This window comes from Corvus brachyrhynchos, unplaced genomic scaffold, assembly GCF_000691975.1.
Source record: "Corvus brachyrhynchos isolate BGI_N302 unplaced genomic scaffold, ASM69197v1 scaffold32, whole genome shotgun sequence".
In the NCBI taxonomy this organism is placed as follows: domain Eukaryota; kingdom Metazoa; phylum Chordata; class Aves; order Passeriformes; family Corvidae; genus Corvus; species Corvus brachyrhynchos.
The window spans coordinates 300,948-323,812 of record NW_008237919.1 but is presented as its reverse complement, the minus strand read 5'-3'; the positions used below and the strand labels follow the sequence as shown (position 1 = coordinate 323,812).

General features: G+C 41.6%; 1 protein-coding gene across 1 annotated transcript in view; it reads left to right on the top strand.

The window, feature by feature from the left end:
- Positions 1-22,246, top strand: part of CFTR (cystic fibrosis transmembrane conductance regulator) — a 77,793-nt gene extending 55,547 nt beyond the window's left edge. Inside the window, exons 21-26 of the mRNA XM_017733084.1 lie at positions 5,546-5,788; positions 8,766-8,921; positions 16,167-16,256; positions 19,147-19,319; positions 19,653-19,758; positions 21,231-22,246. Of these exons, the coding sequence (XP_017588573.1) occupies positions 5,546-5,788; positions 8,766-8,921; positions 16,167-16,256; positions 19,147-19,319; positions 19,653-19,758; positions 21,231-21,437 (975 nt within the window). The 3' untranslated portion in view covers positions 21,438-22,246. The remainder of the gene's footprint in view (positions 1-5,545; positions 5,789-8,765; positions 8,922-16,166; positions 16,257-19,146; positions 19,320-19,652; positions 19,759-21,230) is intronic.
- The last annotated feature ends 619 nt before the right edge of the window (positions 22,247-22,865 follow it).

Below are 22,865 nucleotides of genomic sequence, written 5' to 3'. Positions count from 1 at the left end.
GGGAAAGAGAAAATGCCATGATTTTACTGTTGCCAAGATTACTTATATAAGGAGATATAAAAAGAAACTGCCAAGGAGATATTAAAGCCAAACTTGCTAAGCCTCACAGTGCCCAACCTTGTACATCAGAGATGCTGAAGAGTTGAAGTAATGCAAGGTAGAGAAAAGGACCAAATTTAAAAATACAACTGTGAAAAATAATGGTGCTTTTAAAGCTGATTTTCATGCTTTTATATTCCCATACTATTTCTCCTTTAACCTGTTCAATTGTTTTCTTTTTATTTTTTAATCTAGGGCATGATCTTAATATGGTTTTTTACTACTGTTTGCAGGAAACCTGAGAACTGTTAATTTCCAAAGTTTAAGTAGAGTAAATACTTGACTGTAAAATCTGCATCAGAATGGCAGTCTTTAAAGTGAGGTGTTGGTCTTCTGGAAGGGAACAGAATGAAGAGAAATTTTTTAGACCATTTTCTTTTCTGCCTGCCTGCATAGCAGTGTGAAAATGAGAAAAAAGTCAGTAGAAGTTTTACGTGAACTAAGTAGTTCATTTTTTCAGTTCCAAAGAGAAGTATACGTCCTATAAGTGCATCCAAAATGTAACAGCAGATGATGTAAAACCATGGTACAACCATATGTTCTGCCTACAGAGCCAGTTTTGGCAGTGACTTAATGCACAGGGTTTTGTACAACATGAACCATTGGACCAATCTCCCACAGGATCTCCCAGCTGCACACTGCGCTTTCCAGGCAGCGTGTTTGTGAGGAGGTGATGTCTTGCACCACAGCCATTGAATACTGTGTGTGTCTGGTCTGAAGAGAGCCACTGTTCTCTTTTTAGGAGAAGATAACACAGAGCCTGATTAAATTAACTGTATTAGCTTACTTGTAAAAGAATTACTTCTTCCACCTTCTGGAAATATGTGTTATATAATTATGTTATGGATTCTCCTTCAAAGTTAAGAAGAGTTTAAGTGATATTAATTAGAATAAATTAAAGAATTTGCAGTGCTATTAAAATCTCTGTAAAATACAATCAGGCAAGGCTAAAAATAGTGTACTATGCTATAGACTTAGGGATGAAAATAGTAAATATACTCCTATGTTCAAAAGTACTAGTTAAAGAACATGAATATAGCTGGCACAGTACTGATGGGAATAATGGATAAGAAGCTTGCTGTCACCTATCCTATACCTGTCATTATGAATGACAGAATATTTCTACCTGTGAAAGGAAGAATGGATATTTTTGTAAAATGTTACTGACATGCTACATTCTGCCCAGATTTAAATCATAATTCAAGCTATAGAACAAGGAATTCAGAATTGATTTTAAAATTATTAAACTGTCTAAAATATCTGCATACATAACTGATAAGTCTGTCATGAGAGCTAGGACATTGGGATTAAATTTTCTTTTGTGTAGAAAGGCTCTTCATCCAGCTGGCTTCATAGCAGACATTAGACAGTGCGTAGTGGTATGATCTCTTGGGCAGTTATGGGGAATCTCTGCCTGTACGAGCATTCACAGTTCTTGACGAAGTCAAGAAAGACCTTCATTTCTAAAATGGCTATATTTCTATAAAGCTAAGTTTTGTGAAAACAAAGGTACTCTCAAACACCTATTAAAATAACTGCATGGTGCTCATTGTGGGATTTACTATTGACAGTCAGGGAGAAAATTGTCAGCCGGATCCACGGTCTTCCCGTTTGTATCACCAAAATGAGCTGGCATATGTACGTGAACATGATGATGACCATGCTTTTCCATCTTGCACAGTGGTTGAGATGGAAATAAGAATTGACAGGCTTGTGTGTTAGCATGCTTTTTTAAACTTCTGTCACAATTAGGTTTCAAGATGCTGAGATGTAAACTATGATCCCAGAAGTCCCTTGTATTTGCTTCAACATAGAAAATCTACCTAACAATGTTTCAATCGGGATTGAAGAGCAAAAAGGAATCCTACGTAACATGTCAAGTAGAAGCACTTTGCAGAAGGAATATAAAAGCAGTTAAACAAAAATTTACAGAGGATTTTCCACGATACCACTAAATAGAGACATATTTCTGAGAATACAGATTAGAGATCAAATGTTGTTTACAGGAAAAAGTTTTTGTAAAACAAGGAATCTAATTAATTAATTAGTTGGACTGGGGAATTTAGGTACCTGAATGTAAACGGAAGTCACGTCTTTTTCAAGTAAGGAGCTGAAACTTGTTTCCTGAACAGGAGAAAAATAGGACATTTTGAAGACTCCAGGACTGCCAGCATGAACAACATTCTCTGTCAGTATGGTAGAAATTACAGCCTCTACAGAATGGATTTTAATGTTAACCTAAACAAGCTATGTGTTGGAGGTCAAGAAGTAGATAGAGAAGAGAAACTTAACAAAATCAGAGTAAGGCTCATAATCTGGATAAATACTTGATCTTACTTTTCACTAAAAAGGCAGTGTCTAATCTGTGAGCTTGAAAGTGGAGCAGAAGGTAGAAATGGGATTTATAATATCTGAGGTGGGAATTACATGCCAAACCAGCTAGAACCTGGTCTCCCTAAATATCCTGTAAAGTTTGTGGAGGGACACACACCTGTGACCACCTGTGAGTCAATCTATCTAAGATCAGAGTCTTCAGCTAGGGATGTTTGGGTTCTGCAGTTGGACATTTCACTTAAACATGTGAAACCAGACTGGAACAATGCCATCCATACCAGGTAGAGCAGACCTCACCTCCAAGTGTTCAGGAAGAACTGGCCAAGAAGCTGGAAATCTGATAATGGCCACTTCAAATATATAAAACAAGCTGGCAATGGTGGTGGCATGTGATAAAATAACAACTGTCAATTTTTTGTTGAGAAGGAGAAATGAGAAGTCATTGATACCACCATCAGTTTGTTGGTGTGATAGCAGCAGTCTTCAGAAACTATTTTTAAGACTTAATTGAAAATGTGGTGCTTGTAGATTGGAGTCAGGTTTGCTGACATTAAGGTTGCATCACACTACCCTCATAAATGTGTCTGATGATTTATTTTCCGGACAAAAGTAATGTAACAGATCTCATTTGCCTTCAGGAAAGCATTGACTGTGGCTCTGTTTCAGGAATTATATAAATGAAGGATATAAGGATTATTACAAGACCTGTAAACTAGTTAATGAGTTGGTCAGAAAGGAAATGGCATTAAGCTCTGAGTATTAATCTGTAGGGAGGCTACTCAACAAAGATTAGATTGCTGACTGAGCTCATTTTAATCTTTTTTAAATGCTCTCAATAAAATAAAAAAGTGTGTTGAAGAAATGTGCCAAAGGCAGAAAGGCAGTGTTGGCATAAAGATCCTGGGAGTTGAAATGTATTAGGTGACCTCAAATGGCAGATATTAAATAGATTTCAGTAACAAAAGTGCAAATGCTTGAATTTAGGGACTGCTAAGAATAACCTCAGTTTTAAGTGAGGATCTTGGTTAGAAATGGCTGAAATGGAGAAAAGCTTGGCTGACCACCCCTCAGTCAAACATTGACTGTAAGATGAGACTGTGAAGATAATAGTGTATGATCCTAGGATGTGTTAATGCAGCTATTCCTAATATAGATAGGGAAGTACCAAGGCATTTGTATAATGTCCTTGTGAAACATCGCCCAAAATGCTGTGTACATTCTGGTCAGACAGGAAAGCTTGATTTGAACTGAGCTGTTTGGAGAAGGAGAACATATATTAGGAAAGAGGCTTAAACCTGGATTTTCTTTAGTCCTGGAGAACAAAGGATGACCAGATCTAAGGTATCCCTCCATAGATGAATGGGGAAAGCAGATAGTAAAAGGAGCTCTTCAGAATTTAAAATTAATAAAGTTATAACAGCAAAGTTGTCCATAAAGTAAAAAATATGTTTTCTGACCACCTGAGCAGTGAAATTGTAGTGAAGGAGAATATTTGTTTATTGATCCTTGACCCATTTAATACAAGTAAGATAAGAGGATCCTTTCTAGTCCACATTCTTTTGAAAATTCACCAAGACTGCTACTAGCAACTTCTGTCTGAAGTTCATTAACTACAAGACTTTATTATTTCACCTAATACATATAATTACTGATACAAAATTCATTATCATGGAACTTACTACTAATTTTTTTAAACTATAATTTCTCATAAATACTCAAATGTTACTGTCTGATGATTGTTCCTCTTTACTTAATGCTACTGCTTTGCATTTTTCAAATTCCATGCAGTCTGCTGATCTTTGGAGATCAGTCATTGTTCAGAGAACTTCAGGTTTTGGTCAGCTCCATACCTTCCTGAAGGAAAGAGTTTAAGTGACCCATGTTGTTTTTATGATTATCCTTTCTTTTCATAAATACAAGTCATCACTTTTCAAAATAGATATTTAAAGGTAGAAAGAGCTATTATGTCCATTTAAAAAGGAAGCAAGAGGAATCATATGTTGGGCCAATGTCAGTAGTGTAAGTGCAGTGGAATCTAGAGCTCTATACAAGAAGCACTGTACCTTTGAAGATTATATCATAGTATAGCTGTTGTGGTTTAAGACCATTTAAAGAGATGGACACTCTAAAATGAGTTACCTCCCCTTCGTTTCAACCAATCTCTTTCCACCAATAAGGAACAAATGAGTAGATTTAAGTGAAAAAATAAGAGTTTACTAACAAGTGAAACAGCAATGGGCAGTAAATAATAACAGTAAATAATCACTAGCTACAAAACTGTTAAATCTCATGAACCGCACAGGAGCAAAGAGACACCAAAATGTCACGGTACCACCCCTCCCAAGATGGCAGCCCCCGCTGCTGGCTGTGTGTACGGAGACAAAGGGAAAATGGCACCAACTCTCTCCCCCAAGATGGCACCCTCCAGGTGACCACGCAGTCCAGGAGACAAAGGGGAAAATGACGCATAAAAAAAACCCTCCTGGGAAGGGGGGAGCTTACAGAGCTGTTCTAGTGGCAGGTGAGAAGTGCCAGTGCGTGGGGGTGTCAGCAGCACTGCCGCCTACTCCTGCTGCCGGCCGGACTCTGCCAGTGCTGGTGCTGGTGTGCTCTGAACTGTGCGTGTGTCGAGAGGAAACTGCTCTGTTGGTGCAGATGTGGGGTGACCCGGCCCCCCAGGACCTGCTCGAGCTTCACTGGCAATAGAGTTTGCAGAGTTCACTCCGAAAGCAGTTTCTAATTGCAAAATGCAGTTTTTCTGAGCCGCTACTGTTGGAAGCCCAGAAACCCACCGAAAGTGGAGCCTCCGCCTTCAGAAACGCTGCCAGGCGCAAGAGGGACTCGGCTCGGCTGCCCTGACCTTTTCAAGGGACCAGCACCTCCCAACTGCCCCGTAATTCCAGTTCCAGCCACACCGGGTCCTAAAGAGACATTAACAGTTTTTGGGTACAGATAGGTATGGAATTCAGTGATGGTTTGGGTTACTCGTGACAGTAGCTTACACAGAAAATAGACTCACTGTTATGGCTAGGAATTAGGAACAATTTTATTTCATTTGTTTTGATAGTTCAGTATGAATTATAATTAGAATAGTGTTTGTTTTGATTTGTAGATGCGGTCTGTCGGACGAATATTTAAACTCATTGACATGCCAACAGAAGAGACAAAAAGCACTAAGCCACAGAAGAATAATCAGTTTTCAGATGCCCTTGTAATTGAAAACAAGCATGTGAAGGAAGAGAAGCACTGGCCATCTGGGGGCCAAATGATTGTGAAAGACCTTACAGCAAAATACGGTGAAGGAGGAGCTGCTGTACTAGAAAACATTTCCTTTTCAATAAGTTCAGGGCAGAGGGTAAGACACTGTTTTGTTGTGTTTTTTCTTCTATTAAGCTTAAGTATAGAATTGTCACAAACCTATTCAGTGACTAAAGAGGATTTTGAGTCGGACAAGGTTTTCTAAATTAAATTGTTGCAAAACAAAGTATCTTCTAAAGTAACTGAAGAACAGAAATTACTTGGGATAAAATACATATGCAACAGTTTTCCAAGTTGTGCTCCTGTGCCTGAAATTCTCCTGGTGTGGAGAGGGAAGCTTGCTGGTGAGTGCAGGTGCTGGGGACAGCGTGACCCAACGGGGCAGGGCACGAAAGAATACTGGCTGCCATGCCAAGGGTAATGCACCGCTGGCTCCAGTGGCCGGAGGGTGGAGGTGCCGTCTCACCCATTCCATGAGGGCTCTACGCCACCCTGAATTATTATATTACAGACCGTAAACAGCTCTATTCTTTAGAGGATTGACAAACCTCTGATTAATCTTCATGCGTGTTTGAGGTTGTGTTTAAGAAAGAGCTTTGGTTTCAGGACAGCATTTAGGTAGAAGTTTAACGCTTTGCTTCAAGTTCATGCTAAAGGCCCATCCTTGGTGGAATAGGAAGAAAGGCTTGTGATTTCCTGAGCTGAAGCCATACAGACGAAGAGGAGATTTTAACTGACCCAGGTAAATGAGAAAACAGGTTCAGTGACAGCTCCCTAGCCTTGACATGAGGCACATCTTCACTCCTAAATTGGATAGCACCATCTTTGCCAAGTTTGGTAGATTTGTCTTGGTTTACATGAACTGATTGTTTCATCTACTAAGTTTGAGGGCACCAAAATTTTGGACCCAGAGCTCTGACTTCCTGTACCACCATGCTGAAACCACTCTGCCTTTGAAAGAGAGACACCTGTGATTCCTGGAACATGGAGATGCAGGTGCTGCTGCAGGCTGGGGGATTTACTTCCTGGAAAATCCCTTGAAGCAGTGGAGTAGGGAAAATAAAAGATACTTTTGTACTGTACAGAGAGAGGGTAGAGCAGTAAAAACAAAAATCTTTTTCTCGAGGGCTGTGATTCAAGTTCAATAATGAACCCTGGACTCAGGTGCTCCTTAAACTGGAGAGGATTTGTCTCTATCTCATAGGTAGTACAACAAGCAGGAAATGGACGAGCTGTCCTCTGCTGAGGGATGGAATGGAAATTAGAATGGAATGGAATGGAATGGAATGGAATGGAATGGAATGGAATGGAATAATCATCTAGTCCCACTGCCTTACCACTTAATGACTGTCCAGAAGTTAAAGTATCATCAAGGGCCTTTTAAAGACTGAAAGGCTTGGGGCATCAATCACCTCTTTAGGAAGCCGGTTCAAGTGTTTGACCACCATCTTAGTAAAGAAATGCTTCCTAATGTCCAGTCTGAACCTCCCCTGGTTCAGCTTTGAACCATTCCCACATGTCCTCCCACTGGATCCCAGATCAGTTGCACCTCAGCCTCCTCTCCAAACTAGACAAGCCCAAGTTCCTGAACACTTCTCACAGGATGTTCCTTTCAGCCCTTTCGCCAGCTTTGTTGCCCTCCTCTGGACGCATTCACTCACCTTCACATCCTTCTTAAACCGCAGAGCCCAGAACTGCACACAGCACTCCCAGTGAGGCTGCTCCAACGCTAAATAGAGTGGGATAATCACCTCTTTTGCCCAGCTGGTGATGCTGTGTTTGATCACCCCAGGATGGGGTTTGCCCTCTTGGCTGCCCGGGCACACAGAGCTGACTCACGTTTATCCTGCTGTCAGCCAGCACCCCCAGATCCCTCTCTGCAGGGCTGCTTTCCAGCCTCCCCTCCCAGTTTATATTTGTGCCTGGTATTGCTCCATCCCAGGTGCAGAATCTGACATTTGGACTTGTTAAATTGCATCCAATTAATCATTGACCAATGCACCAAACTATCTAGATCCCTCTGCAAGGCCTCGTGTCCTCAAGGGAGTCAACAGCATTTCCCAGTTTGCTATCATCAGCAGCTTTGCTAATGGTGCATTTGACTCCTGCATCCAGGTCATTGATGAATGTATGGAAGAGAACTGTCCCTAGGATTGAGCCCTGAGGAATACTGCTATTGACCAACAACAGCCAGATGTAGCCCCATTCACTACAAGCCTTCAGCCAGGTCTTCACCCAATGCACTCTGAACCTGCTCATCCCACAGCTGGAGAACTTGTCCAGAAGGATGCTGTGAGGGACAGTATCAAAAGCTTTACCAAAATCCAGGAAAACTACATCCACTGCCTTCCCTTCATCCATGAGGTGATTGACTTTACACAGAAGGATATGGAAGTAGTTAAACAGCCCTTTCCTTTTGTGAACCCATGTTGACTCTGCCTGATTGTATTATTCTTTAAATGCCTTTCACAACTTAAAAAAACCCCCAAAATATATATTATTATGTTTCTTCACATCTTAGAGATAAAGAAAATTAGCACCAACTGGGCAGGTTGAGGACTTGCACAGGTGCTTAGGGGTGTCCAATGGCATGATGTGTGCTGTAACCACTGCCTCTGCCCCAAGCTACCCCACTAATCAGAGTTAGGGCCTTTATTTTCAATTATATGAAAGTGGAGTAGCTTACTAGGGTGACCCAAATGCACTCCCTACTTAGTTTTTGGTTTCTGGATGTGATTTTGCTGACGGGGGCTTCACAGCAAAGTGAAGGGAACAGGCACAAAGAGCTGGGCTGATCGGTGCAAAATAATAGATAAGCAAATTTCTTTCCTTCAGCTAGGGGTAGGCTATCAGATTTTTCATCTAGTTAATCCTAGCAAAACAAAGAAGAGTTTGCCCAGTGTTTGATTCAGACCTTGCTGTAGACTTTTATCATTCCAAATCAATAGCATTTGCTATCCCATTGAGATCCATCTGGACTGTTCTTCACTGCTGTGACCTCTAAGGTTTTTGCCTTAGTCTGTGATTAGTATGTGAAGAGTATTAAATGTTTGATTGTATGATTTCCACTGCAGGTGGGCCTTTTAGGAAGAACAGGTTCAGGAAAAAGCACTTTACTTTTTGCGTTTTTAAGACTGCTGAATACGGAAGGGGATATCCAAATTGATGGAGTCTCCTGGAACACGGTCAGCGTGCAACAATGGAGAAAAGCATTTGGAGTGATTCCTCAGGTAATGAGATTATTGTATATTTTTGTGCCTTTATTTTCATTGGTTCTGTATCCATATGTACATAGTTGCTTTTAAGATGTTTGTTCTTGTATGCTGAGAAACAAAACACAGATTTGGTGAAAAGTAGAGTGGCATGGATGGGTGGAAGGATGCAATGATTCACAGCAAACTTTGCATTTTTAGGGTTTCTCTGCCACTCCCACAAGAACTCTTCTAGAAAAGGGAAGGTACAGCACGCTTGAACAGAAGTGTTTCTAGCCTGCTTCTCCCTGCCTCTCTGAGACAGTTTGCATTTTGATACAGGATAAGATAGTGCCACCTGAAGAAAAAAATACAATCAGTGTTCTCAGCTACTGTTTTCTGAAGGTCTACATCACATGTTATGGTTAACGTGGATACTGTACATCACCTGTTTTCCCTGGCAGACTGATGGCAAACACATAAACCTAGGGCTTCTGAGTCCCTTGCCAATGTCCCCACCACTGAACAGTGTCTTATATCAGTTACAGCTGTGGATTATCTGTCTGAAAAATGAATGTTATTGTCTGCATACTGAATGTTATTGTCTGCATACAGTAGAACTAAAAGGTGATTGCTCACTGTAAGGGTAGGAATGAAAATTGATGGAATGAACTGCATAATTTTAATGCTTTTGTACTTTTGTTGTCTATCCTTACCAACAACACTGATATGTGAGTAACACATATTGACCATCTCTTCTTTGACAGTTATACATTGGATAGTTCTTCAGTTTCAAAACATACACAATCTCTTCCATAACTGTTCATTCCTTTGGAAATCTGTGACTGTGGCAGACTGGTTCAAGTAACACTTGATGGCAGTCCTACCAATGAGTCACTTGTAGTATCAGGGGGCAGTGGGAGACCGGTTGCAGACCAGCCTGCCACGCTGTGAGGGGCCATGCAGTCTGTCCTGCCTTTATCCATCCTTGAGTGGCTACTAGCCCCAGAGAGTGAAAAATATGGTTTGATCTGTCACCCTGGATGACCTCCTCCTTGACACACCCACTAGGAGTGGACTGACCAAGGTGACGAAGCATCCCCTTTTAACCATTAGCTGCCAAACCCTAATTGTGCTATTTCCCCCATCCTGTCCCCACAGTAAAGCTGTTTCCATATGTTTTCTGTGAAGATTTGGTTTGTTCCCAGATAGTTTCCCATCTCAGAAAGGTGGTTACTGTCTTAGAAAGCTGGTGAGTGTATGTGTAGTATAAAGCTGTTGTACTGACTACATGAGGCCCTTAAAAATAGTTGAAGAGACTCTGGTACAGCCAGTAGTTTAACATAAAAATGCTGTCAGTTTTGAAGCTTTGGTCACTGTTAAAAGACACTGAAATTTAGAGTAGGTATGCAAAGCAGGCACAACTCTTTTCTCTGTGCATTTCATGCTCTGAAATTTCCTAGAGGCAGCAATTTTTTAGCACTTCGACCTTGTCAGAACAGACCCTTTCTTCCCTGCCACGTTACACCCTCAACAAACCAAGCCGAACAGAGCAGTGTTGAGCCCGCTGGTTGGATTCATTTCTTACCTGAGCTCTACCGGTCACACGCTGCCTGCTGAGCTGAGGCTTGCTTGGCAAGCTGTCATTTGATAACTGACCTCTTGTCACCGTTTCTATCCTCTCTTCAACATTTTCACATCTATCTATTCCTTTAAACTTTTATTTCTTTATTACAGCTGGTTCAGTTCTGCAGAGTGATTGTTGCTTGCAAGTATGAAAACATGTCCCCCATTCAGATCAAGGCAGCTGTGCAGCTGCTGGTATTCAGTTTGGAGGACAGGTATGTTATACAGCTGTCCTCTCAAGCATGGCTGTATAGGATGAAGGATGCTTTTACCAGTATAAGCTATGTCTGCACTGGAAAATTTTCCTGTACATCCAAGTATAAATTTCTGTATTGAAAGGGGCTTGCTTATCTCTCCAATAGGCATCCTTTTGCTCTCAGCCTTTTGCCCTTTGGGGTGTGGTTGCCCAGCAGGGCTTCTGCTTTCCATCTCCAGCTGTCCTTGGGACTGCATGGACTGAGAAGAAATCTGAATGCTTGGTAACAAGTAGTCTCATTGTCCCTGTGAAAAATATGAGGAATAGTTCTCATAGCTGAGTACTCTCTATAGTCACTAATGGTATAGAAAACATCTCTATGCAGCCATCAGCAAAATGCAAGAGACATTTTTTTACATGAGCAGTATAACTTGCCCTTCTGCTAGTGAGGTGCCTTGTTAGTGCATTGTTAAGTTTACACATTTAGTTCATGTTTGCAAGTCCCTGATACATGGATCAATGCCAAATAATCCCAGCCCTCCATTCTCTGGGAGGTCATGATAGTTGCCAGCCTGTTTGCATGCTTCAGCTCGCAGCACTTGTCCCAAAGCCTTGGCAAAGAACTGCACATTATGCCTCAAAAGTTCCCACATTCAGAACAAAATGAAGTTTTCAGCAGCACTTTCCCAGCAGGAAAGAGAAATTGCATATGCCACCCTGCCTTTCCCAGCAGAACAAAGGGAGCCTTTTGTTCTTTGCCATTCACCTACCGCTTCAGAATGGAAAAAAAAAATTGTCCTTTCCTTTCCTGGGAGGCTCTCCTACAGCAACACCTGGATATTCACTGTCTCCAGGAGAGGCTTTGCCAACAAAAGGAGAATGGAGCTCTACCTGAGGCATGCTTCCTCCTGAAAACTTTCCAACACTCTCCTTCTCTTCCTTAACCCTAAATTTCCCAATTTAGTAGAAAAGAAGTGCTTTTCCTCTGTGGGAACCTCACTAATGCACAACCACATAGCACACACAGCATCCTAAGACACTGCTGTCCACTCCGTGCAGGCTGTGCTGGAATGACCTGCAGGGTGGTCAGGGATCACACTGAGCAGAAGCAGAAACCTCTTGTTTCTTTCAGTGTCTCAAATCTGGCTGTCAGTGCCTTGTAGTGGTGCAAAGGGTTAAATCATATAAAATATATTTCCTGAAGCTCCCACAAGAAAGTTTCTTCCTGTAGCTTCTCACGTGGCTGTGCCGCTGAAGCACAGCCTGCCTAACACTGCTGCTACAGGCTGTTTGTCATTCTACAAAACAATTGCTCCACTGACACCAGGCTGTACCTTTGCACCCATTATCCCTTCTTCCTGGACAGGCCTTTCTGATGATTCTTCTGCAGGTGTTTGCCCACCACATTTCCAGAGTGAGGATTTCCAGATGCATTTGCTTTCAACACACTAAGGCTTTCTTGCACAAGTCCTTGTGCAGATTGCATCCTGCAGTATTTAATGGAGTCAGATTGAGAACGTGGCTTCAGAAATTTGTCTTTGAATGGAGAACAGGAGACCTGCAGATGATTTCCAGTTAAAATAAGTGATGAGAAACCTGAGACTCATGAGGTGCTGTTAGCTGCAAGGAAGAGGATGACTTCAGATGTTTTTAAGTGCTATTCCATGCATCCTAGTGGATCTCACAATACTCCATATAGAGTTAAAATCAAGCTTAACATGGAGAACAAGTTTTCTACAGTTTGCAGGACTGCCAGCTGACAAAAAAAAATCAAATTTATTTTGCTCCTTTGTTTACTGAAGAAGTGAAATTTTGCAACTTTTACCTTTGTAGTTCCAGTTTTTCAGCAGCCATCACATTCTGTTCATTTTATCTGTCTGTCTCTGTCCGTCTGTCTGTCTCCAGCCCTATTTCTCATACCCTTCAGACCTGCTTACTTTTGGAGGTCATGGCTGCTTTGTGGTGTGCCAGCACACTCCTGCCTGGTGCAGCTGCCGAGCAGGGCCACTTCCCAAGGTGCTCCCACGAAGGGTCCTGCAGAGCCTGGCTGCCTGCAGGGCATTGGGATGAGTCAGCACCACCATACTGGGGAGGCTCCACTGCATCAGACCCGTGCACAGAGCAACTGGGGACATTAATTAACAACCCCACATGCTCATGCTCATATCGGGCAGTATATAGGTTGTTTTCTGCATCATGGGTTCAGTGTTGCCATGAGCACAGCACTCATATTTACTGGTAAGCTCTGTGGGAGGCAGATGTTTTGGCGTCTTCAAGGGAGAATGTTACAGAACTGGTCCCAAAAACTTTTCAGGTTTTTATTGTTTCTGTGCTCTTATTTTTGTCTGTAAATATTTCAATGTCAATGTAAAGTCTCTAAAAGACACTTCTGAAAACAAGTCCTCTAACTTTGCACCTAGTACTAAAGCACTCACATAGTAACTTGGTTTTGTTTCATGTTGATATTGCTGCTATAACACAGACAAAGCAGAGGAGGCTACATGAAGGTCATGCTGCTGTTACTCGGAACGTCTCTGTGTGTGGGGCTGCTGCCTGGTTCCAGCTGATGTTACATTTGTTCTTTGGCCCCGAGGCATGTGGGAAGAAGGGTCCGTGGGTCTTGCTGAGGACCTGCACACAGGTTACAGCAGTAGCTACTCACAGCTGGGATACTCTCACTCCTACTCTCACTCACAGCCTCTTTCAGCTGATCCTGAACTCTTCTGTAAGCATTTTCTTAGGTACTCCAGGGTCTTGGTTCTCCACGTAACACATAAATTGCTTAGGAAGCTTATTGCCACACACACCAGGAGGCTGTAGCCACTAAGGGGGATTAATGCCCTTCAGAAGGGTTGATTTGCAATATTTGGGGTGGTCAGAACATAAACACAACCATATTTATATTTCCAAATGTTTTGCTTGTGGGTGGATATCAGGTCTAAGAAACTATTTGTTGTATAATCACACCCGTTATCATCCTGTGGGAGTTTGAACAAGTGACTGAGAAGGAAATGCTGATTTCCAGATTTGCTGCCAGTCTACCCAGCCATCCATTCACCCATCCAATGCCCTCCTTATTTCTACTTCTTCCATATTTATGAAAAATGTAAGTCCTTCATGTTCACTTTTGGGTGTTTTTGTTTCACTTTAGACTTCTAGTTTTTAAGAATGTGGAGAGATTTGTTTCTGCTTCTCTTCAAGTAGACTCTAAACTGCCCAGGTGACTCACATGGTATTTACTTAAGTGAACCCCATATGGTTTCTAATGAGCTGGGGGGCAGGAGGTGTTGAAATGGAGAGAGAAGTACCAGAATTCAGGACAATGAAATATTTACTTTGTGGGGATGAAAAACCAACCCTGCTTTTGGGAATAGCTTGCTTTTAGTGACCTGCTTCTTGAAAGCACAGTTATTAGAAATAGCAGCAGCTTCAAAAGAAAGTTGTACCCTTTATTGCCTGAGAGATGAAAACACCTATTCCATTAGTTAAATGTATGGGGCTCACACTGTGAACAAACCCACGTCTGACACTGTTTCCACAGCATTATTGTTTCCACCGCACCCATTACTTGGAAGAACCTAATCCTGCTGTAAATATGTCACCCCACTCACACCACCTAACCAGTGCAGGGCATGGGAAAAGGACTGTGCTGTACTTCACTGAAGTTTTCACTGTTATTAACAATAACAATTATATGTGAAAGAGTCTCTTTCCCCATTGTCTCTACAAAAAATAATTCAATTATTAATTTTTAGCTGTGTGTGGTTCTGCAGCTCAGTCAGTGTGTTGAAGGTATCATTGCACTTAAATCCATCCCACTGAGTGCACAGCACCACATTGCAGCTGCTTTTCTCCTCTGGTTTCTTGAATTAGTTATTTCCTTCTCTTTTACACCAAATAAGTTGGCAATGGCATACATATCTTAAACAAATTAATTAATTTAATTTATTTTCCTCTGCAATGTTTACACTTTTAATTAATCATAATTAAATTATTAATGTACGTGTGTGTATAAATCACTTTGAAATCTGGTGAAAGAATGCCAAGTTCCCAGGTTGGATAGGATGGAAACTGTGGTAGACAGGCCAAGGGCTGGGAAAGCACTTGCTAAGTGTATTCTCTCAGTTATTTTCTGCTGGTACAGCTAGTCCTTCACTTTTGGTAGTGTTTGACTACCAAGACTCCAGGAACTTACGTGGCTGTGAATCACTGGCATTTCAACACATTTTCTCTAAATAAATACTTTGTTTAGAAAGACAGAAGAGAATAATTGTCTCAAATTTTTCCTCTTGGTATTTGTTGTGTGTGTACAAGGAAAGAGCAAGCAAATGGTAATATTTCTCAACAAGGCACTTAAATTCTTTGAGAGCAAGTTCTCCCTATTACAAACAGCAGGTGTACCTTACAGCATAGAAAAAAACGGTTCCTTAAGAGATGTTGTGCAGCCTCAGTGTCCCTTGAAGAATCTAATTTCCATCAGAATCTGACACACCCACCCCATGTAAAAAGAGATTAAACAAATATTTAATTCTGTCAGAGTCACTGCTTCTTGAGCTACAAAATGTGTATATCTAAGGTATGATCGCCTAAATCTGCTTGTCTGAACTGATGGGGAAAGCAGAATGGAGTAGTAAGCTTCAGATCGAGAAGGGCATGTTGTCAGTCCCCGGAAATGTGCATCCTCCTCATCTCCTGAAGCGGAAGGCAGGCGAGGCAGGAGGGAGCAGGGAGCGAGCACAGCCCGCGGTGTCCGGCAGGGAAAGCTCAGAGCAGGCAGCGAGCACAGCCCGCGGTGTCCGGCAGGGAAAGCTCTAGCAGAGTGGATTGTTGCCGCTGCAGTCATGAACCAGGTCGTGCTCTGTCACAGTTCAGTCATGCGACAGTGAGAGAGGGAAAGAACATCTTTTGAGATAGGACTGGGACATGGTGAAATGCCAGGGGACAGAATGATGCTGAGATGTGTATTTGGCTACAATTTATTAGAAAAAGAAATCCATTGATGAAAAATAACTGAGGACAATGTCCCTGAATTTTAACAAATAAGCAATAGGGTTTTTTTCTCTCTAAACAAAACTGTGGAAACACACACTTTAGTTTGATTTTTTTTTTTTAATGTTTTAATATGTTTCACGTAGTCAAGAATCAAAAGTAGTTTTAAAAGATTTGTTTCAAAATGACAATACAGGAAATGTTTTATTCTGAAAACTGCTGAAATTTGGGGTTTGGTGGTTTTCAGACAATTTTGGCTATGATTTTATTAAGATAATTGACAAAACCTTAATATATAAGGGTTTTCAAAATCACTTTTTTGGAACAATATTTTTTAAAAAAATTAATAACCTGCAGTTAGCTCTATCTGGTAATTGCAGAAGCTTATTCTTTTCTCTATATACTTCACAATTTCTAATGTTTTATACAATGTTATCTATCTACCTGTGTCTGTATGTCTTTTTTTCTTGCAGAAAGTGTTCATATTTTCTGGAACTTTTCGGATGAATTTGGATCCTTATGGGCAGTGGAATGATGAAGAAATATGGAAAGTTGCAGAGGAGGTACAGCTGTTCTGTGTTATTTGTCTCCCTCTGGTGATGTGGTTACAGCAGGGTGCAGTGTAGGTCAAATGATTGTCATACTTTACATTTATGTAGAATCTTAGGAAACAAGTGCGGAGGAAAGGTCATACTGTACTACAAACCATATAAATGACGTTTTATATAAATAGTTATTTCAATTCTCAGGCCAATGTGAAGCCAGCTGAGGGGAGCACTCTCTGGCAAGGCATTCAGGCTTTTGTGCTACTTGTGTCATGGAGCTTCCTCTGCCGTGGAAAATAAGAGTCATGGAATGTTAGATTTTCGAACCTGAAGGTTTTCTTCTAATATTCTGTTGAGGTTTCAGCAACATTTTTTTTTTCCAATTCCCAAGCTTAGGGGCCAGATTCTGTTTCCATGTTGCACTGGTTCTGATGCCTTTTCCTGGTCTTAAAATCAAGAGGCATACACGGTTAGAAGGGGAAAAGGGATTTTACCTTGGTATTTATTTTAAGGATCCTTAGCTACACTACGTCCAGGTCAAATGCATCGAAATGTACCCTTCCAAATGTCCCCCCCCCAAAAGACCTGGTATAACATTATAGGTTTTACTAATTAGCATATCTATCAAAGATTCCCCAATGAGAGGCTCGAGTGAGACCCCCTCCCCGAGGAACCTTCCCCTGGATGGTTCTTAGTTTACAGAATGTGTTCTGGAGAGGACCTTGGGGTCTGGGGCACACTGATCCCTAGCTATGAAGCTTCTAAAATGTTTAGTCTCTCAGCTTGACAAACAAGTCCAAGAATGTAGGCAAAAAGCACTAAGAATACAGAAGTTGTAAAAAAGGTATAACAGGGGTATGAAAGAAAAGGCAAAAAATCATCATGGCATCAGTCCCACACACTGCAATTGTCAGGTGCCACCTCTTGGCTCTGACAGTGCTTCATGGGTTGCGGAAGTGTCCATAATTCCCAGGAAAAGTCAGGGGAGCATTACAGGAGGGAAAAGGCCGCAGCCTAGAAAGCGGATACCTTTTTCCAAGGCACAGATGACCTAATTAATACAGACCTAACCATGAATTGGTGCCATTTTCCTTTTTCGTTGCAAGTCTCAAGTATCAAAAAATGCTTACAGGTGTGGGACTTAATCTGAAAGCTTCCTCCTTTCCTATCCAGGATGTTAACTCTGTCTCTGCTTGGTTTCTTGGGTTTTTATAATTTCTTCCCTACATTTGGAAAAGAGGAAAGTAGACGTGTTCTGTGAGTAATTTACTGCCAAATAAAAATATCATGATATTTTTGTTCAGATGGTTTGACAGCAGCTTTTCAGACAGTCCTAGCAGAGACAATAGCGTGCTTAGTGCAGTGTGCTCAGTGCTGTTTCTCTGCTTCTCTGAGACTCAGGAAAAAATTGAGTGTGGATCAATATCCCCTTTCTTGAAGAAGATAAGCTCTCCTGCTTTGGAAGACTGTTTCCAGTGTGTGTTTGAATTGAGCTTGGGATTTTGAAAAGCTAAACCTCATTTACAATGGCATGAAAAAAATTTTACTTTGAAATGTTTATCATTAAGGAGTTTGGCAAATCCATACGTGATACTGAGGTTTTCATTGTGCAGGCAAGAATGCAAAGCAAATAGAAAAAAGAAAGTGCTGTAATGCTTTTTACTAGGAGTGATTGGATTGTTTACCAAGTTCATGCTCTTGAAGTCTGGCTCGGCAGTGGCAGTGAGTCAGTGTAACTTTGGGAGCACGGCACAGACATTGTCTGTCAGCTTATTCCAGATCCATGTTGACTGCTGAGGATTTAGAGGATCCTCCTGAGATCAGCATCAGCTTTTTATGCTCCTTGCAATCAACTGCAGAGGACAAGGCCTTATCTGATGTTTCATTTTTTATTGCCCACATATTTCAGCACCTGGATCTGTCAGACTTATGTCAACTTGTGAGCCTAAGTCTTACTCCTGCAGTCAGCTGTCTGAGCCCTACAGGTACATGGAGACACCTTGTGCAGTTGTAAGAAGAAAGCACATTTTCCAGCCATTAAATGCAAAATTTCATGAAGGACACAATGTGTGTTCAAAAGAGAAGTGAGGAACAAAACACTGACCTTTATTTGCTTACAAATTAAAGCACGAGCTCTTCAGAAACACAACAGATATATCCATACACCACAGTTTAATATGGTTTCCATGTAAAGTGAAAACACAAAGTAGGAATTCAAATTTTTTGTTTTCCGTGAATGCAAATTAGTTGCAGATCAATAATATTTAAAAAATCCAAGGGAGGTGGCCTTCATAAATTTCTGGGATTTCAGTACATTTTTATAGTGTTTTATAGAGCCATGCAACTCACATATATTTCCTAGTTCTCATATTTTGTGAAAATGTCTCTCTGAACTCTGGTGATAAGGCCAAGGAGCACAGTTGGTTTGGATCTGTGCAAGATGGAAAGCTTTGCTTTGGGGTGTAAATCTCCCAATGAGAGTAAACAGGAGCACTGGAAGAAACAGTCAGAAAATATCTCCTGGGCTGGACTCTGGTTTCTGGTCCAAAGTCAGCAGCTTCACATGGCATGGGCACCCCTCTAAACTCTTTGTCACCAGTGCCGGAGGGAAGCCCCTCGTGCCATTAGTTTAACCAAAGTGCACAAGGCCTTTGGGGCAGCGAAAGGACCACATGGAAACACTGTCAGAGCTATAGAGACAGTGGCCATGGTGAGCAGGGTTATTTTCTCTGTTGCTATAATGTCACATATAAATTTTCATCATTGCTTTTTAAACTCCTAGCAACCAAAGAAGCCTGTTTTCCTTTCAAAAATCACTTTCCTTAGCATTTACAATGATGTAAATGACTGCTGCAGTCAGCAGTAATTATATCTTGCCAGTTTTTCATGTCCTTTTTTTCTCTGGCAGGTTGGGCTGAAGTCTGTAATAGAGCAATTTCCAGGCAAGCTTGATTTTGTTCTTGTGGATGGAGGCTGTGTCCTCAGTCATGGCCACAAACAGCTGATGTGCCTCGCCCGGTCAGTTCTCAGCAAAGCTAAGATCTTGCTGCTCGATGAACCAAGTGCTCACCTGGATCCTGTGTATGTTTTATTCATTTGTTCTGTTTTCTAATATGAAGTAAGAAAACCTGTGAGGCAGCACCATCTAAAGAGACCTTTTGTAACTTCTCTGGCCTGTTACTAAACCTGATTTCAGTAATGTATGTTGGTAGTTCTGCATGGAGGACCAGGGAAGCCTGGTTACAACCTTAGCTCTATGGCTGATAGGTATTTTCGCAGCAGAGGTGCAGCTGAGGCACCTCAGAGCTGTGTCCCTGAGCGTGAGCTCTGCGACACACAGCCAGGCTGTTACACACTGTGTAGTTATGAGCATGCACATTGCAGTCTGAATGCCAATGTTTGTTTGCCCTTCAGAACTTCCCAAGTGATCAGGAAGACCCTGAAGCATGCGTTTGCCAACTGCACGGTGATACTCTCCGAGCACAGGCTGGAGGCGATGCTGGAGTGCCAGAGATTCTTGGTGAGCGTTTCTCATAGGCTCGTTTACTGTTGTCTCCCTGCATTTGATGAACATGCAGAACAGACCAAGTGGAAATGATGATGTTTTCTGGATTGATGGTGATCATTCAGGGAAGTTGAGCAACCTACCCACTGGCAGAACAGCAACAGGCTCCTGTTTGCTCTTTCACCTGAGCTGTCACAGACATCTGTGTTCAGATGGGCTGGGTCTTGCTCTGGAGAAGCAAGAAAGGAAGTTTCAACCAGAAGGAAAGTTGTGTAGGTTATCCAGCTGCTGATCCAGGTGCCTTATATTTTTGATTGGCTCAGGAGATCCAGAAAAATCTCATCATCTCACAGAGCTTTACAATTGCAAATGCAGAATCGGCTGCACTTGAGCAATAGGAGGCTGCCTGGGGAAGAGGGGTTTCCTAATATGTGATGATCAGAATTGCTGATTTCTTTCAACTAGCCATGTAAATATTCCTTTCATGTTTAATCACAGGGACAAATTACTGCAGTCCTGGGATATTTCCTTTGTTGTATAGAAATGGTTAGTAAAGAAAAGACAAGTTATGTAAATTGTTCTTAAAAACGAGGTTCTTCCCTCTGTATTTTCTTCACTCTTCTATAAGATGGCATCTAAATTTTATTAGCAGAGTGAAACACTCTGGTTTTCCATGTCTATTTGATTGGGTGCATTAGTATGGCAGGAGGAATGCTACCTGAAGTTAAAGCAGGCTAGTCAGTAGGCAGGTTGTGCAACCTTTTGGATGTGCTGCTCCTCTGTGTGTGCTGGACTCAGCCTTGCTCCCAGCCACTGTGGCAGCAGAGCCCTAGCAGGCAGGCAGCCTCTGCCCTGAAAAGGCTTCCCACCCTCCAGAGCACATTTTAGCAACAGAGATTCAAAAAGTTCTCTCCTGTCAGACCTGTGCTCTTACCCAAAATGTGCTGTCACTGCAGTGCCAGCGAAGGAGCCTGATTTTAATTTGTCTCCTGCCTGACAGGGGAGAATGGCAGAGCCTTACAGGGCAAACCTGTTGTCTCCTTCAAACAGAGGTGAGCAGTGCTTCCTTGTTTGAAGAAAGCAAAGAAAGCCTGGCGCCTTACTGGCAGCCTTCTACCTCTGCTTGCGATAGAACAGTTAACGCTTTCTTAACTGGGCAGTTCAGCAGTGCCAGGGAAATGCCACGGTACTGGGAGTCTTCAGCAAAGGGACTCAGAGGTAAAACCAAGTCACAAGGAGAAACCAGCCAGTCCAGTGGTGTTTTGTAATTTGGGCAATAGGCACCTTTTCCACATATTCAAATTTTAATGTATGTTTTTGTAGTCGTAATTAGAAATTGCAAACTAGAAATTAGAAATTGTAAATTGGGCTTTTTCTATTAGAAGATGTTTGCCATGTCTTCATGTCTCTTCCCTGCTCCATTAGTTGCATTAGCTGAATTCTGTCAGCACCTCCACTGCTCATCTAAAGGTGTGGTGTTTCTCCAGGTAATCGAGGACAATAAATTGCGGCAGTACGAATCCATCCAGAAGCTGCTGAACGAGAAGAGCTCCTTCAGACAGGCCATCAGTCACGCCGAGCGCCTTAAACTACTCCCAGCACACCACAGAAACTCCAGCAAACGCAAACCCCGACCCCAAATCACTGCCTTGCAGGAGGAGACAGAGGAAGAAGTGCAGGAGACAAGGCTGTGAGATGCTGTGTGGAGACCCTCTTTGTGGAGTGAATGGTCAGCAGTGCCCCATGATGACAGGACCAGCACTTCTGAACCTCAGCCATGGACAAATTCAGCCTTGCAGGAGGAGTTCACTGCAGCGACCACATGAGCATGTGGGAATTTCTTCCCTTCTGTGATTAATCATGTGTAAGTTAGTACATTCTTTGAGGTTTTGCCACTTATAGTGGTGAAGCCAGATTTCCTTTGAAAAGCTGCTCTGATTGGATGCAAACACAATAGTAAGCAGAAGTAACCTGTCTAGCCTCACATAATTGTTTCAGAAAACTTTTAGAAATGTTCTTGCTGGGGTGAGAGGACTAGACAGCAGGAAAAATGTGAAAAAAATAATCAAACCTGGATGGAAAATAGAAAAATCCGTATGTAAAAACCTTCTTTGGATACACTTCCTGCAAATGAATTAAGGGACAATATCAGCAAAACGCACAGAAAACTTCCTCCTCTTTGTTTTCCATGCAGCAACAGTAATTTCAGCTTAGCAGGAAAGGCCAAATGCCACGTGTGTAGGTGAAAATGAAGGAAGAGAGGATATTGACTTGGAAGCCAATCAACATCCGTCATATCTCCACAGTTAAGGGAGAATTGATATTTCCTCTTAAAACCTAGGCAACTGTCAACCTGACCCTGCACACACTCACAGTGGGATGAGTGCAGGCTGACATCAGTATCTAGCAAAAGGTAGGACTCCTGGCAGTGGACCTGTAATAGTCTGCATAGGTCTGGCATCTTTACATGCTTTTTACTTTGGCCTAACAACAACAACAACAACAACAACAACAACAACAACAACAACAACAACAACAACAACAACAACAACAACAACAAAACCAAAAAAACCCAGAAAAACAACCCAACAAAAAAACCCAACCTCTCAGAAGTAGACTTTAATAATGAAATTAATTTTTATACTCTTCTGGTTTGCAGTTTTATTATGGAACTGAATGTTCTCTAGGATATTTTATTTATTTTAATATTGTTGCAAACTTTTGCTAAGGAAATTATGTATTTTAAGAGTGATTACGTACTATGAAGAAAAATATATTTGTACAAAAAGTTTTATATTTGGAATGTTGCAGGGAGATTTTGCTACTAGTCTTTGATGTCTCATTATGCTAGAGCTGTTGAAAACGAGGGCAGCCCCAGAGTTTGGCCAGGTACTGTCCAATGCTGTCTTTGTACACCAAAGTATTCTAGTGATACAGGTGTTTTAGATTATTTTTTTCTTTAAATAAATTTTTAAAAAGAGAAACTGCCTGTATGACGCATTATAACATTCCCCCCAACGGAAGTCACTGTGGACCGATTCTGCTACTTCCACTTCAGTCATTGCTGCCTGTCAAAAACACGGGCATAATTTTTAATAACTGCTTTCTGTTCTTTACAAACG